The sequence below is a fragment of the Heterodontus francisci genome, chromosome 3, assembly GCF_036365525.1.
Source record: "Heterodontus francisci isolate sHetFra1 chromosome 3, sHetFra1.hap1, whole genome shotgun sequence".
NCBI classification, from domain to species: Eukaryota; Metazoa; Chordata; class Chondrichthyes; order Heterodontiformes; family Heterodontidae; genus Heterodontus; species Heterodontus francisci.
In genome coordinates, this window is record NC_090373.1 from 88,695,193 (window position 1) to 88,711,922 (window position 16,730).

Consider the following 16,730-nt stretch of genomic DNA (forward strand, 5'->3'; position numbering starts at 1 on the left):
TTGGAGAAAATCAAATCAAATATTTCTAAGCAAAAAAGATCAGGGGCTTTTGACAAATTAAGTAAGATGTCATCTCCATATTAAATTAACTAGTTTTCTACTTTTGTTTGTTAGCTTAGCCTCACTGCCCCTCTCCCACACCTGTCCCTGGGGTCAAGATGATGCCTTCATAGTCCCAGCCAGTGGGAACAGTGCTAAAGGATTTAAATCCTCACTTTCACTTTCTCTCATCTTTTGTGAAAGATCCTCACCACTCAATAACTTGAATGAAATGAATTAATTGCCACACGGGGAACTGTAGAATTTTCTTGCTGCAGTGTAGCATGCTAATGCAGGCTTTCATTGAGCAGCATTTAGTGATTTGTTGAGCTGAATCACTGGACCACAGTCTAATTGACTGCTTTCTTCACAAATCCCAAATGGTCAGATGCCATTTCTAAAATTGCAGTATGGTATGTTAGTTATTATTAAAAATTAAATCTGGCATTCTCATTGGATTTTAAAAGCCATGTTGGATACTTATGAATGTTCAGCAACTTTAAAAAGAAACTGCAATTAAAACTTCATGAAACATTTATTAAATTGAAAAATTTGTGATTCATTCAGTAACAGATTAGTTAAATTTTCTCAATCCAATAGAACAGTATGCAAACATTTGAAATGAGAAGGCTTATAATAACCAAATAGAAAAAAATGAAGCAATCACCAGATATTTAAATAAATTTTGCAAGCTCTTTACAAGCACAAACATTTCAGCCTAAAGTTTGGAAAGTAAGCAGTCAAAGTATCAAGCAGTTTTATATTTTATTTTAGAAGTGTCACAAAAAGAAATTTCTTCAAACCAACATAAATATTTTGGTGGTTCCTCATTTATGAAAATCATTACTAGTTTATTTTGCTACCCTGAGGATATTTCAAAGTCCCGAGATCATTGTAAATAATACTGCTGTTACTGAGAAGGTTCAAGTCTATTTGTTTGGTCTAGGAGCCACTGTAGCTGTTGTAATATGCTGCAGTAGCATCTGCTAACACAGATATAAGGCTCCTCTCTGAACTTGTGCCTCCTGATGGAATGACGTCAGGTAAATGTGAATTCATTACCATCCCTGCTTGATTTAGATGACTAGAGGTGTTCAAATACTGATCAAACTCATTACGGTCCATTTCTCCCAAAAGCTCAGCCTGGCTGATGTGCTCCAGGTTATCTAGATGATGGTGGTCATGAGGGGGAGAAAGGTGGACTGATGTGCTTGAGTTCACTGACTGGAGGGGTGGATGCTGGATCCGGTTATAATAAGGAGGAGGTGGAGGGTGGCTGTTTGCAGGGTGCATCATGGTAGATCTATTTTGGGGAATTGAAATCTGACTCAGATGTCCACATTGGATGGGGCTTTGACTGTAGTCTGAACGATACATTACACCATTCATCTGAGAAGGAGAATCTTCTGTACACTGAGGAGGAAAGAAATTGTGATCAGCATCAATTACATCTAGAGGGGACATCTCAGGGGTGGGTAGCCCATAGTTGTCGAAGCTGCTGTTTGTTGCCTGTCTTTCCCTGAATCTGCTGATTGCAGGAAGTCTTGAGGCTGGTGGATAGCCTTTATCCTCTTCCTCCTCCAGAGATCCCCTACAAATTCTTCCACCGTGGACAGGAGGCTGATCGTGGGGGAAGTTGTTGAGCAGGAAGCTGGGGTCTACACGTTTGCAGAGACGTTTGATCTGTTTTTTCCTCCGAGGCCTGTATTTGTAATTGGGATGATCCTGCATGTGCTGGACTCGCAATCTTTCAGCTTCTTCCACAAAAGGCCGCTTCTGTGAAGGAGTGAGTGCTTTCCACGATTTGCCTAAAATATATCCCATGATTTCAATCAGAAGTGGCAAAAACATATTTATCTACAATTCATAGTTAAACATCAATCCCTTCTATATTCACTCTCTTATCCATAAGCAAATTTATCCTTTCAGTGTCAAAAATATGACAGTAAAACAGCATTGTTTAAAAATAGAGGGATTTCTTGTTTGTTTTTGTTTACCCATGTGGTATGAATAAAATTTGTGGTGAGCAAGACTAAAATCTTTATCTCTAAAGTTTCAAATATTAAATAAAAGTGGTAAGATAATTAATTAAATCTTCCTGAAGGAATTGGACATCAGACAACTCACAAAATTGGATTAGGTCTATTCTTCATTTTCAGCTGTTTTCGAAATGATTACGGCCTCCACCCTACAGGTTTCACACACTGAGCCTTTAGAACAGTTGCTCATCAAACTGTCTACAAAATGTTTGCCATGTCTCCCCCACTCCCCCAGTTTCCCCCGTCCCCACCCACTCTCCTCAATGTACCAACTCATCTTGGGTGCAGTCCCCTTGGCATCAGGAGCCCTTCTGTCTCTTGTACAAGAGCCTCATACAAGATCCTGGATGGTGCGTGTGCAGAAATTTAAGAATGAGAAAAATAAAAGGAAGTTACAAAAAAAAAGGCATTACTCAGATGGTAGTTAGAAAGTGGATTTCTCTGTCACAAGCAATTGTTGATATTGAGTTCATAAATTATTTTAAAAGATGATTAGGTATCTGCTTGAAAAAGAAAAGTATGAATGAGTATGGGGAGCGAGAACAAGAGTGGAATCAGACTCATGTGGCTCAAGGGGAAGAAAGCACCTGTACAGACTTGATGGGTTGAATGGCCCATTTCAGTACTTTAACAGGATATGAAATTTAAATTGCCACTTTAAGTTCATCAAAATATTACATTCTTACCCTCTGAATCCATTTGATTTTGCAGTCTTTTAAAACTAAAATAAAAAAAATTGTTTTTATGGAGCATTAACCCACAATTACATTACTCTTCATAGCCCTTTCAGTGTCCTGGAATGTCTGTCCACTAATGGTGAATGATCCCTAACAGTCACTGGAAGAGCTTTTGGTGGAAGCAGTTGTAGATATATTGGCTGGAATTTTACATTGGGCTGGAGACCCAGCCCATTGGCCAAAAAAGTCGGGCGAGCCACCGCCGCCGGACCTGGAAACCATGCTGACTTTACATGGCCCAGGCCCGTAATTGGCCTTGGACGGGACTTCTGCCCCTCTCCAAGAGCTGCCAGCCAATCAGCAGGCCAACAGTTCTCAGTCCCAGCAGCACCACCGGGAGCAGTGGCCACCGCTGGGACTGCACCCAGTGAAAGGAGCAGCGATGGAGGTGGCCCTGGAATGAAGGTGCCTCGCTGGGGACAATTGGCCATCCCCGGCAAGGCAAGGGGAGGGGGGGTCAGTTGGGGGTTGGGGGGGAATGTGCTGCATTGGGGGCAGCTTGTGCCGTGGTGGGGGGCCTTCTGAGGCGCACAGGGTACCCAATCAGGAGAGACCCCGCCCACAAGGAGGTCGCCAGGTTTTACTGGATGGCCTTCTAATGTGCTGAGCTGTCCGCTGCCACTGGTAATATACCAGTGACAGTGGGAGGAGGCCTTTAAGTGGCAGTTAATTGGCCATTTAAGGGCCTTAGTTGGCCTGGGTTGTGTGGGCCGTTTGTCACTGCCACTGCTACTCATAAAATTGCAGCGGGGACAGGAAGGCGACGGGAACGGCACCCCTCTCTCTCCTCCCCCCCATTCCTTCCCCCCCCCCCCCACCCCACCCCACCTCCAGCCCACTCCTGTGGGGATGTAAAACTCTGGTCATTGGAAAGACCGTTTCGCTTTCTGCATTTAAACAGGAGGCAGAACAACTCTTCACTATTTTCCTACCAAGGTGAACACACAGTGAAATAGAAATTTAAAAGGGCAAAACTCTCTTGCCTACAAAGTAGCATCAGGGTTTTCAAGTCAATATTTATTTTTCCTGTGTACCCTGACCATTTTTCAAACTTTATTATTGATTTATTGAAGTATAAAATGAGGTTTGCTCTGGGGTAGATTTAGAATGCAATTAATCCTGAGTTTTACCATTTTCAGAAATCTATCATGTCCCACAGGTCGAGTGCCAAATGTGATAAATTACTCGACCATTTTTCAGTCTGTAACACCATTTTCTTAAGATAGTGTTTTAAGAAAAGCTGGATTGCAAGTTACAATTTAATATAATTTGCCTCCCACGTAAATGGAGAAATATTTGCAGTTTATTTAGCAGTATATTTTAAATAGTAAATTAGGTGGTATACAATTGCAAGTTAATAACTCCACCAGATTCAAGAACAGTGGGAAGGAGGGGTTGGCCAGAACTAAAAATAATTTGCACAGAGGAACATCCTGTGCTTATATGGGTTCCAGCAAACCCTTTGATATCCTTGTAAACATATTGTTTCAGCAAGTGGCTCTTACTCAAAAGGCAATAACAGAGGTGATAGAGGCCATACTGGTTATATCTTTCCATCTAGTGAGTTGCCTGAATATGAGTTTTACTGACTTTGATTGTTCATTATAATCGTAGAAATTTATTTAGCAAATGAAAGTCTGGATCAAGTTACTGTTGTGCCTCAAATAGATCTAAGGCAACCGCGAGGGAATCCAGGTTGCATACTCAATGTGTAAGAACTGGAATTTTTGTAAAGTTCAAGTGAACAGAAAGTAGCTAAAGATCAGTTGGTTAACATTTCGGTCAGATTCTGTAATCTACATTGAAGAAGGAGGATGCCAAGCATCAAAACCTGCAATAGACTTCAGGTCTTGCATTCAGAATCTTGTACTGACTCTTCACATTTTATTCTGCTCCATTTTCAGAAAGGGAATCACCTCCTTTCCATGGCCATTTAGGAGTCTTAGGTAGGCCATTTAGCCTTGATAATTATTTTAAGCATAAATGAGTCATGACAAGAATATTTTAGATTTCCAAGGGTGTGCCCTCATACTTTCTCTGATAGCTTTCCAATTGTAATGCCAGGACAGAAGTAATTTAATTCATCTTCTGAAGGATTATACTTGGCCATATATAAATTCTCATAAAAATAGCAAATACTGCTCATATTTTTATGAAAACACTAATGCCTCTGTTAACTGTTTGTAGTTGTGACACTTCGGTACTTTTCAAACTGGAATGGTTGGTTATCCTGTCTATATTATAGGTTTAACTTGGGCAAATTCCACTCCACCATTAATTATAACACTTATTAATTCACAAGATAATTCAGAAGATAAATAAAGACAATGAAGACGATCTTGACTTACCCATCTAGAACAACTTACAGTCTAGATAGCATTCAGTTGTTTCTCAAGTGTTTCCAAGGTTATTGCCTCCACTACTCTAACTGACCTGAAGTCTATTGCAGGTTTTGATGCTTAGCATCAATCGTTTGCCAATTTTGAATGTATGCCCCCTTGTCAAAGTTTAGCTTGAGGTAGTGTGTTAGATTTACCTTTTCTATACTGTTTAATATCTTCTACAGTTCTTTAAATTTTCTTTGCTTCTTTTTAAGGCCCAGGCTTGTCCACTCTTTCCCTAAAACTTAATGCCCTTGACACTAGAGATTAACCTTATAACTGTTCTCTACACCACTTCTATGCCTTGAATGTTTCTTCTGTCTCTTGGTAACCCAAACTCAAAACAGTATTGAGGGCACAGACAGACCACAGTCATATATGGTTTCATCACAACCTCCTACTCTGCTAGTTAGGCAATACGGTTCAGCTTTCTATTTGCTGTGTTGATTGCTGTTCCACAAGAGCTGGACACTTCAGCCTAGATTTTCCAATTGCCGTTATTTTTGTTCTGGTGTTAACCTGTTTAAAATAAGTGGGTCAAGTGGTTAAAATAACACCAATTGGAAAATCTAGGCTGTTAAATGTCAAGTCCCAGATTTCTTTCAATTTCACCCACAGTCAGGCTGATGCAATTCATTGAGTACGCCACCCAATTTTCCAATGTGTGTTATCTTACAATTATCTGCATTAAATTTCATCTGTCACAAATTTGTTCACGTGTAGATGCTATTTACCTGATTTTGTAGGACCTTGCGCCCTCTTACTAGATGAAACCTTCTTCCGTACCCCAATCTAGTATAATCTACAAATATGTACAATTTGCATCTAAGTTGAGTCCAGTTGTAAATTAGAAATGATCATTTATCCTGGGGCACTCCAACCCAGTAAATGGAGAAAATGGATTAGAAGTACTTTCTCTTGTATTTTTGTTTTCAGTTGTTTCACTTAAGTTGTCTTGTTTTTTTTTTCCACTGGCCTACACTGGTGGAACTCCTTAGATAAGCTTCAGACATCTCATCCAATCTAGGCCCCTCAGTATATTTTCCTTTACATGTTGACCCTTGTAGAAGGAGATGTTTGGGTGCCACCTAGTGGACTTTCTTTATTCACTCAAATGACTAAAGCCTGATTTGAAATCAAAACTGTGATCACATTGCACAGTGAATGAAACCATTTTTGATAGACTAGAAAGTTATCTATGCAGAAACACCTTGGTGTGCAAGTGGAAATTATGCCTAACAGTATTTTATTAAAATGTACTTCTACTTTCCTTTGGGACATAGCCAATCACATTTAGATGATTGTTTTGTTATGCGGGAAGGCCTGTATAATCTAACATGTTAGACCCAGTTCAATCCATCCAGGCACAAACCCAAAATCTTACAGCATAGATGGAAGGTTAAAATTATTTTTAAACAAATTAGTGAAAATTAGAGGCAGAACATATTTTTCTGTTAATTAAGACCGTCTCTAAGTTTTTTACAAACTGATCACCTCCAGCACAATGCTGTTTCAGTTAATGAGGTTCATCTCTTAGAGGAAAACTTATTTAATTCTAGCTGCATTAAAATTGTTTTTTTTTCTTTAACCCACTATGAGATGAATATGGTTCCATCCGAAGGTACAATAGGTTAAAGATAAATTGACAGCAGAATTGTGCAAACCTATTACAAAGCTATGGCATATACCTCAACTACCAACTTAGTTGTTGCTAGTTGAAAAGAAAATCAGTAAGACACATCTTTTCAGTTTGAACGTTGTAGGCAGAGCAATTCAAAGTGTCAAGTATTCAACGGAATCACTTCAATTTCTGTGTACCTGCTGTACTTAGGGCTAAGTTGAAATTAAATTTAATTCCCAGCAGGCTGAATATGGCCGGCAATCATATAGCAAAGGACTGTTCAGTTAATACAAGAAATTGAATACATTAATGCTATGATCACGGTGGTATAAAACTATTCATGTACTATAATGTGTCAATCTGATTTTGCCAAAGTGAAAGCAAATGTAATAACAGCAGAATTTTAGAAATTCATATTAATAGTCCTAATTAAATTCTTGTAAGAAGAAACAAGCTTTGGTCACAGGTGTAATTTTAAACATAACACTTCTGGTAATTTTTTATAATCTATTATATGGTCTGAAAATTAGCAAAATCCAGCAGGCTAAATAATATACACACTTCAGTTGAAGGGCCACATTTTGGCTGTGGAAAGAATAAAGATTCTTTCACATGTTAACCACTTTTTTTCCTTCACCTAAAAAATCATGTACAGTGAAAAATATTGCTTTAAAATAATTACAGCTCACCATTCACTATCTACTTACTTAAACCAATACAACTTAGAAAGAAGAAGTATTGAATAAAACTTTGTGTAATGAATAATGTTTCAGGTGTGTTGTAATTATAAAATTTTCTTTTCGATTACAAGTGTTGTTCAATCCGATTACAGTAATTCATATTTTCTATATTCTAAATATGTTCAATTGTGCATTTCCAGAAATTAGCAAATAAAGTAGTGAATTCTTCTTTAAAATAACTTAAATGTTTAAAAACCAAATAGCCTTGTACTTATGAAGAATCGGTTTTCTGGTTTAGATTGAAATGCAACCTTAGATACAGCCTTATGTCTATCTACATATCATTCGTGACTAATAGGCTTCTGTTAAAATTGGTTTGACAATATATTGTTAACACTTTTTATGCATATTTACCTAGCATTTTACTGAGCTCTGCGTTGTGTAGATCAGGGTTTTGAATCGCTAGTTTTTTCCTCTCATCCTTAGCCCAGACCATGAAGGCATTCATGGGTCTCCGGATTCGTGGCTCTGCTTTGTTCCTTGCTGAAGATTCTTGAGCTGTGAGCCCAGCCCTGGGCTTTCCCTCTCCAACAGGAGAGTCCAAACCCTCTGTCCATGAGTATGGACTCATTATTGTAGCCATCACTGTGTATTGGATCACTTTAATCAAAATAATCCGTATAACTTTTGGAAATTTATATAACAGTGAGTAGGATTAAATCACAGTGGTGCTGATGCTTAAAGCTGGTGAGATCAAATCCCAGATCAGGAAGAGAGTCCCAGATTCATTTATTCCCTCAGTGTCAGTTGATGGCAACTTTAACCAATGACCATGAGGCTGTTTTTAATAGAAGCTCCTCCCCTAACTGGTTCTGCAAACAAACAGCTCAGACTTGTAGCAAAAACTTAAAACTACAGAGCAGAAAAGGAGAGTGTTGAGTTTGAACCTCTAAACATCGAAACAAATTAAGTTATTTTGACTACCATAAACTGTTTGGTGTGTGATGGATCAAATGTGAATTATCGTAGGATATTGCAATTGTATTTTCCAATACAATAGGAGGAAACAACCGTCAAACTAACCACTTTGGGGGCTAAATTTGACACCCCCATAAAACGGGTGAGAGGATCGCGATGCGTGTGCCGCCTTCTGTTTTAAACGATTTCAGTGTCCAGCCAGGGTCAACCATGCTTTTGAATGGTTGAATGCCTAATTAGGGGGCCAATGTCATGAATAACTAGCACCAGTTAAAGCAAGCTGCACTGTTTAAAGCTAGCCTGCATTCCTTAAAGGGGTGGTGTATTGTGGCTGGAGCAGGTGCTGGCAGTCATGCAGAAAGTGAATCTGACCTGGAAAATATTGAACAATGGAAAAACATGGGAGAGCAGGCTCCAAGGTTTTCGGGTGCTGCACTGGAGGCCTTGGTTGAGGAGGTGGAAAGGAGGAGGGATGTCCTGTATCCAAAGGGGACTAGAAGGCCCTTGAGACACACTCTCAGAAAACAATGGCAGCAGATAGCTATGGCGGTCAATGCCAGGAGTCAAACCCTGAAGACCTAGATGCAGTGCCACAAGAGGTTTAATGACCTTACATGAATGGCTAAGATGAGTGAATGCATCTTCAAATGCTATATCCTAGCAACTGCACCAGCTTTAGACACTGCTCAATTCACCACACCCTCATCATTCACATACCAACAATCTCTATTTATCAGAATTCCACCACACCCTCACACACTTAGCACTGGTGTAAGCCTAATTCCACATTTACACAGCTTGCAATCTGCTAGCTATTCAACCATGACAGTCATAATCACCTAAACAGATTGTATGACACTCATTGACACACCTCCCTCTCTCCTGTAAGACAAGATGACACACAATTGGAGACAGCAGGAGCTAACCAGAGGGGGACAGGCACATATGTATATCCTGACCCCCATAGAGAAGACAGTGTAATATTACTTGTTCCTTTGGTATGTGAACTATTATAAGATTCACAGGACCTCAAGTTATATCCAAAGAATGTGTTTTTTATTATAATTTAACTGCAACATAATCATACGCAGCTACTACAAAAGCACACCAACACACATCTTACTCTGTCGGCCTACACCCACAACTCCCTGGTCATGTGTGACGCAACAGCATTTCCTCTGGTGATCTTCACTTACAGCCTCTTAAGGTGGTCCTCTCTTAAGATAGTCCCACAGCATCCCCCTTTTTTCAAAGATAAAAATATATGTACAATATGCAACGATGTTATGGCTCAGACTAACTGTACTTGATTAAAACAAAACATTATTTACAAGTAAGCAAGCATAATACTCTCTAAAACGTAGAGGAGCTTTGCTTATTCATCTCAATCATGTGATCGTAAACCTCTTCCTAGACTTGAGCTCGTCTTGACAACTCCTCTGAGACTCTGGCGACTCGGAACACTGGTTGGCATGTTCTTCCTCCGTGCTCATAGCCTTTGTACGTTCATTGTTAGACTTTGTCTTTGAGCATGTCCACGATGTCACACGGTTGTCATTTGTAGCGTTGCTGTACAGCTCTCTGATTTGACTTTGGTTCTGTCTGAGAACAGCACCATTGGGCGTCTGGACCTTGAACGATCTGGGCTGGTCACATATCCTCGCAACCTCTGCAGGATACCAAGTTCCCGATGCGTGATTGAGGACTCTGACCTTCTGTCCTACTTGCAATTGAGCTAATTCTGGTCCTGCTTGTCTGTCATACGATGCCTTCATCTTCCCTTCTTTAGAAAGATTTGAAAAATCGTCCATCACTGGCAATCCATCTGGCCTCCGGGTACTTGCTGCAATGAACTGAAGCCCGAGGAGAGACTCCCGGTCATAACACCTCTTCATGTCAAGACTCCCAGCCTTTGTGTCCTTTACATGGACAGACCCGATACACTCGACCTCGGTATTTTCTACCATTTTCAGTGCTTCATGTCTTGTGACATTTCGTAAACCCTGTCCTGCGACAGTTGTGTCTAGATCACAAAACATTTGTGGTAGCCATCTGGAGTTCCCATAGCTGCATTCCAGGATTATCATTCCAATGCACTTGATTGGAAAACCATTGTAGGCAGTCAGCCTAGCCGTGATGGGTTATACCATAGATTCCCATTTCTTTAAGTACACATCCTTCAGTATATGGATGGGCAGAATATTTGCACTTGCTCCGGTATCAAATTTCACTCTGAGCTTATGCTTGCCACTCTTCCACTGACATACAATTCCGATCATGGTAAATATCTCAGATTGTATAATAGAATTGAGATGGTGATCCATATTAACTATGTGAAATGCTTGATCGCTTTTCCCAGAAGTGTCCATCTGTGTCCTCCTGACAATCTGTCTCTCTGCTGACCTGATGTAACGACTTGGGCTTTTGTTGTGTGTTGGCATACCTTTTGTTACTTTTGCCATCCTGACTTGCAGATGTTCTGTCTGCATGTGATCTGCCACCATTCCTGTATGCAGTATCTGAGCTCAGGCTGCTGCACTGCCTGGTCCAATATCTTCGCATGCCACAAGCTTTGCGCTGGTCCTGGTATGCTGGACAACTGTGAATTGGGTGAGTCAGGCCATAGTTACTGTTACGACCAGGTAAGAAAGAGGGTTTCCTTTCAGCCTTCACCTGGTCTTACTGTAACAGGGTTTAATTTTTAAAACTCCATGTTTTTAGCTCCCCCTTGGTGAATCTTTGTTCACCGCTTTCCAATTATGAGGCAAAGAAACCAGCACAAACAGGTTTTCTTAGGTTTAAAGAAGAAAGGTGAAATGTTATTAAACTTAAACTCTAATTCGGTTGACGCCAACAGATACACTATGCACCCGCGCTAGCACACAATACACACAATGCAAATAGAGACAGAAAGAGCAGAAGAAAAATAAAGTGGAAAAGTTTGAGGTAATATCTGAAGTGTTTTTGATACGGTTTTTCGAGCTCACTGTAGAGTCCTTGATTGTAGAGAGATCTCGCTTTTTGTTGGGGCCCAGTATTCTTCTTAAACCTTCTTCATTGTAGGATACATTTCTCTCTTGGGGTTCATGTGTCTTCAGTGGATTCAGAGGTTTGTGAGAAAGAGATGGGACCAGACAGCAGAGAGATCTTCTCAGTCCAGGAGCAAACAGCTTTCTCACCAAACTGTTTGTACAAATTCAAAAAACTCAGGTTACCCAGCAGGTTAGCCATGAGACTAGCTGGTTTGACCATGTCCGTTTGTATTTTCGGCCATCTTAGCAGTCAACCTGGAATGCGAGCTCCCCCACCTTCAATGCCTGGTGATCAAAAGTCCATTGTGGGTTGAATGTCAGGGAATGGCTGCTTTATCCTTCCAAACACTGTCTGTTAATATGCAAATGTCTTTTCCAGCCATGGCTGATCTGTTCAACAAATCCTCCCCTCACTCCAGTAACAGTTTAAAATCAATGTTCATGACAAAATTAGTGTGCCTCATTCTTGGCAGGTGGGGGCCTGGCATGACAACTCCACACCCAGCAGAATGAAATGCGACTTGAGAAGAGGTGCATTTCATTAAAAGGTTTGAGAAAAATGTAAGATACAGAAAACCATGCATTTCTCTCATTCCCATTCATTTATAAATCCTAAAACTTATTACAACCTGTCCTGGGATTGCTGCAGTGTTCCAGTGAACATCAAAGCAAGCTTGAGGAATAGCACCTCATTTACCGATAAGGCACGCTACAGCCTGCTGGACTGAACATTGAGTTCAATAATTTCAGAGCATGACGGGCCCCTTTTTTTTTGTTTTACCTTTTTTTAAATTTTACTTTATATATTTTATTTTTATTTTTATTTCATTTTATTTTAGTTTGTTTCATCATTACACCTTTTTTACCATGTGCCTTACCACTTTTTTTTTCATGTTTTGCTTTTGGCAAGGGTTTTCATTATTCTGTCATTTAACACCGTCTCTGCACTAATGCTTTGTATTTCACCACACCATTAACACACTTTGTCTTTGCCCCATGACCTCCTTGTCAATTATTCTCTGTGACCCTCTGTCCTATCAACACCTTCCATTTGTTCTCTTTTGCCCCACCCCTACTTTATTTGCTAAAAACCTATTATATTTCTAACCTTTGCCAGTTCTGATGAAAGGTCACTGACCTGAAACGTTAACTTTGCTTCTCTCTCCACAGATGCTGCCAGACCAGCTGAGTATTTCCAGCACTTTTTGGTTTTATTTCAGATTTCCAGCATCTGCAGTATTTTGCTATTATTACAGCCTGTCTTGGTGCCAGTGTTGCTTTAATTGCCCCCATTTTGGCATCCCAATAAACATGTTGTTCCTTTTTTGGGGAGGAAGTTTCTCTTCCATTTGCCTATTTCCATGGCTGCCTAGGGTCTTTGTTCCTGCTGAGGTAATTTTTTTTAAAAAAGTCAGTAGCAGGGGGGTCTACCCTGAACTCTCCTTCAGTGCTTTACTGAGTCATGCAAAGACTTTTGACTTCAAGGGATGGGTGCTTCGCTTTTTTTCTGTGGGGGAGGATTCTTTGCTAATCTCCCCTTTGTCCTCTGGGACACTCCTGCCTGCAGGTATTTGTGCAGACTCTATTGTACTCCCCTATGGCACTTCGACTAAGTGAGGCATCACCCTCATGGTTTCTCTGTCCCCTAGAGGTCTTTCTTTGTCTCTACAGGTTCCTGTAAATGCTGTTGGCAACTCTGGTGGGGTACTTCCAGTGCCTGCATTTACATAGGAGGATGCGGGGTCTACCTTTTCACATTTTACGGGGTTTTCATCCAGGATTCCTCCCGGACTTCCTTTAACCTGCCCTCTTGGTCACATTTTCCCTTTCGCTGTCTAACCTTTTGCCAGCCTTGTGCCTGCCTGTCCCCTTTTGGTCTCAGTGGAGGTCCCTTACAGTTCACCAGCCCTCTGCTGGAGGGTCCTCCTAACACCAGTACAGGACTTAGGGGTGCAGGTTTCACTCTAGGTTGGGGTTTCCCCTCAACCTGGCACATGTGGCAACTCCTGCAGTACTCCACCACATCTTTGTGGAGTTTTGGCCAGTCAAACTGCTGTCTTATGCAGGCTTTGGTCTTTCGTATACTGGCATGTACAGCCACTGTAGTCTCGTGGGCCCTTCTTACTATTTCTCTCCGGTACCTCTGCGACACCACTAACTGGTGAACTGCTGTCCACTTCTTGCTCTCAGGTCTGTGAGGAAAACTCCATTTTCTCATCATTTCTCATTCTTTAAATAGTTGCAATCAGAGACTCCCTCTGCTTCACTTTCAGACTGGGCAGCCTGTGCTAACTTTCACAATACTGGGTCGGCTCACTGAGCCTCAGCTAGGGAAAATGCATTCAATCCATTCCCTGGGTCTCCTAACTTTCCAAGGAAAGTCTCGGACAGGCAGACCTCATGGTTATCTGCCTGTAGTGCCGATGCAGTCTCCTCTGGGGGAGCTGGTTTGATCATGGCCTGATCCACTACACATTCAGGGAAACTGCAGGGGTCTGTCTCCTGTCACTGCCCTGTCTCTCTGACCTCCTGCGGTCTTTCTTGCGCTATTGGGGGGACTACCACCTTCACCCCCACCAGAACATTACCTAGGAGCAGGTCAACCCCGTCCACAGGCAAACTAGCGACAATCCCTACAGTCACCGGTCGCGAAACTAAGTCGCAGTTCAGGTGCAGCCAGTGTACAGATACAGGCATACACTGTCCTCCAATACCATTCACCACCATTCTGGTGTTCATGGCACTCTCTGGGGGAAAGGTCAGGCCTTTTCCCAGTAAAAGGGATTGAGTGGCCCCTGTGTCCCTGAGAATCACTATGGGCTTGCTTGTACCACTCAAGGGGTATGGGGTTACTCTCCCTTCAGACACAAAACCCTGACAACCCACAGGAACCCTATTAAAATTTCTTGCACTTGCAGTGGTAGACTTCCTGGGTCTCACTCTTACTGCGGTTAAAGCCACAGCTTGTTCTGATGTGCTTTCCATCAGCTTCTCGTCTTCACTGAGCGGGTGTGCCCTGATTAACCCTACAGGTTTTCCCTTTAGTTTCCAGCAGTCAGCTCTTAAATACCCTGCTTTATTACAATGGAAGCACACAGGTCTCTGGGTCTCACTCTTGCTCACAACACCTTCCTTTTTAGCTAGAGATGGGCCTTCCCACCTTTCCACCCTTTGTCCTTTTCAGATTTGTGGGAGTGACTAGGAAAGGTTCTCCCCGAGAAACCAACTTATAAATTAAAGCAAACTCATCGGCCAGAACGGCCACTTGCTGGGCTCTCTGGACCCGCTGCTCCTCCACGTGGGTCTTTATGGAGAGTGGGAGAGAGTGTTTAAATTCCTCTAACGGAATAACTTCTCTGAGATTCTCATAGCTAAGCTGTACTTTAAAGCCCTCAGCCACTGGTCAAAAGCCAGCTGCTTATTTCTTTCAAACTCCAGATAAGTTTGATTAGCTTACTTCTTGAGGGTTCTAAACGTTTGGCGATAGGCTTCGGGTACTAATTCAAATGCCCCGATGATAGCATTTTTGGTCAGTTCATAATTTGATGAACTCTCACCTTGCAAAAAGGAATAAACTTCATGGGCTTTTCCAGTTAGCTTGCTTTGTAGTAAAAGAGGCCAGGTCTCAGCTGGCCATTTTAGCTGCCTTGCCAGTTTCTCAAAGGACACAAAAATCCTTCTACATCCTCCTCATTGAAATTAATTGAGCCAATTTTAACAATTTTGTACCCAGCCCTGAATTATGCACCTCCATATTGGCCATGCTTTCACAGAGGTTACTATGTAGCCCCCTAGTTAACTCAAGCCACTTCAACTCTCTCTCTCTTCGCATTCATTCTGGAATATTCTTTCTCTCTCTCTCTCTGTCCTCAAATTCAAGTTTCCTTTGTTTCAATTCTATCTTTGCTAACAATACTTGTTGGAGTCTGCTTCTAATCCTGTTTCTGCTTTTTCAGATTCAAGGAAAAAATGATTGGCCACTAGCCTTAGGAGTTTAGACTTCCTAGCCTTGCCACGTACAGTGATCCCACACTGCTCAGCCATTTTCCTCAACTCCTCCACAGACAGTGCTTTTAACTTATACCACGTTACCTCACCCAGGCTTGGGGAGCTACTAGCTTCAATTGCAGACATGTTAGTATTCAAGCACACACAACCACAAGAAAACCTGTATTGAAATCTTGCTCTTTTTTGATTGGGAACAATTTGGTTTCCCACTTCCAATTTCTCTCGTTTGTGGGTAAAATTCCGGAGACTAGCACCTAAATTGCCATTATGACCAGGTGAGAAAGATGTCTAGGGTTCCCTTTCAGCCTTCACCAGGTCTTACTGTAACAGGGTTTAATTTTAGTTCCCCCTTGGTGAATCCTTGTTCACCGCTTTCCAATTATGAGGTAAAGAAACCAGCACAAACAGGCTTTCTTAGGTTTAAAGAAGAAAGGTGAAATTTTGTTCAACTTAAACTCTAATCGGGTTAACGCTTACAAATACATGATACGCCCACGCTAGCATGCATACGCAATACACACATGCAAATAGAGACGAAAAAAAGTGGAAAAGTTTGAGGCAATATCTGAAGAGTTGTTGTTATGGTTCTTCAAGCTCACTGTAGAGTCCTTGATTGTAGCTAGATCTTGCTTTAAAGGCCTGCTTGGGTCTGCAAAAAAAACCTGACCCGAGCCCGACAGAACCATATCCGATCAGAGCCCGACCCGGCCTGAGTCCTTCCATTTCTTCCCGCGCCCGACCCGACCATCAGTTAACTTACCTTCCGTTTTTCACTTTCTTGCTGATCTGCACAAGCTTAAAGTAACTAACAAAACCACCTTTCTAGTCCAAAAATTAAATTAACAGTGGAGCCACTCACCTGCGATGGAGTGTGTCCGACCCGGCCCGGCCCAACCCAAGCCCGAATGCCGGACCTGGAAGTGCAACCAGACCCGACCCGAAACCAACACATGTGTTGATCTCTTGCAGGCTCTTGTTGCCCAGTGCAATCTTGATTTTTGAAGTTTGTTTTTTTGCTTTGCTCACTTCGTAATCCAGGAAACACAGTCCATCCACTGGCGAAACAATTCAAATTCAGACTCTCTGTCCATAATTGGATCCCTGAAAGCCATTTTCTGGATGATTCTGCTTTTTTGTATAAATATAGGACTTTTCACAGGTTTTCTTTTATACAGGTACACTTCTTATACAGGCTCTCTGCTTTACAGATTTTCT

General features: G+C 41.5%; 1 protein-coding gene and 1 long non-coding RNA gene across 2 annotated transcripts in view; one reads left to right on the top strand and one right to left on the bottom strand.

Moving 5' to 3' along the window:
- LOC137358193 (uncharacterized) overlaps positions 1-16,730 on the top strand; it is an 81,467-nt gene that overhangs the window by 49,730 nt on the left and 15,007 nt on the right. The window lies entirely within an intron of this gene.
- On the bottom strand, positions 674-8,252 carry LOC137358177 (transcription factor Sox-7-like). The gene is made up of 2 exons (XM_068024108.1): positions 7,912-8,252; positions 674-1,847 (listed from the first exon to the last, which is right to left on the bottom strand). The coding sequence occupies exons 1-2, from the start codon at positions 8,138-8,140 to the stop codon at positions 982-984; spliced, it is 1,095 nt and encodes a 364-aa protein (XP_067880209.1). The 5' UTR covers positions 8,141-8,252; the 3' UTR covers positions 674-981.

Coding starts and splice junctions, on each gene's coding strand:
- LOC137358177 (XM_068024108.1), bottom strand. CDS start 8,140: ATGGCTACAATAATGAGTCCATACTCATGGACAGAGGGTTTGGACTCT. Junction 1,848..7,911: donor AGAGCTCAGTAAAATGCTAG/GTAAATATGCAT, acceptor GATATATTTTAG/GCAAATCGTGGAAAGCACTC.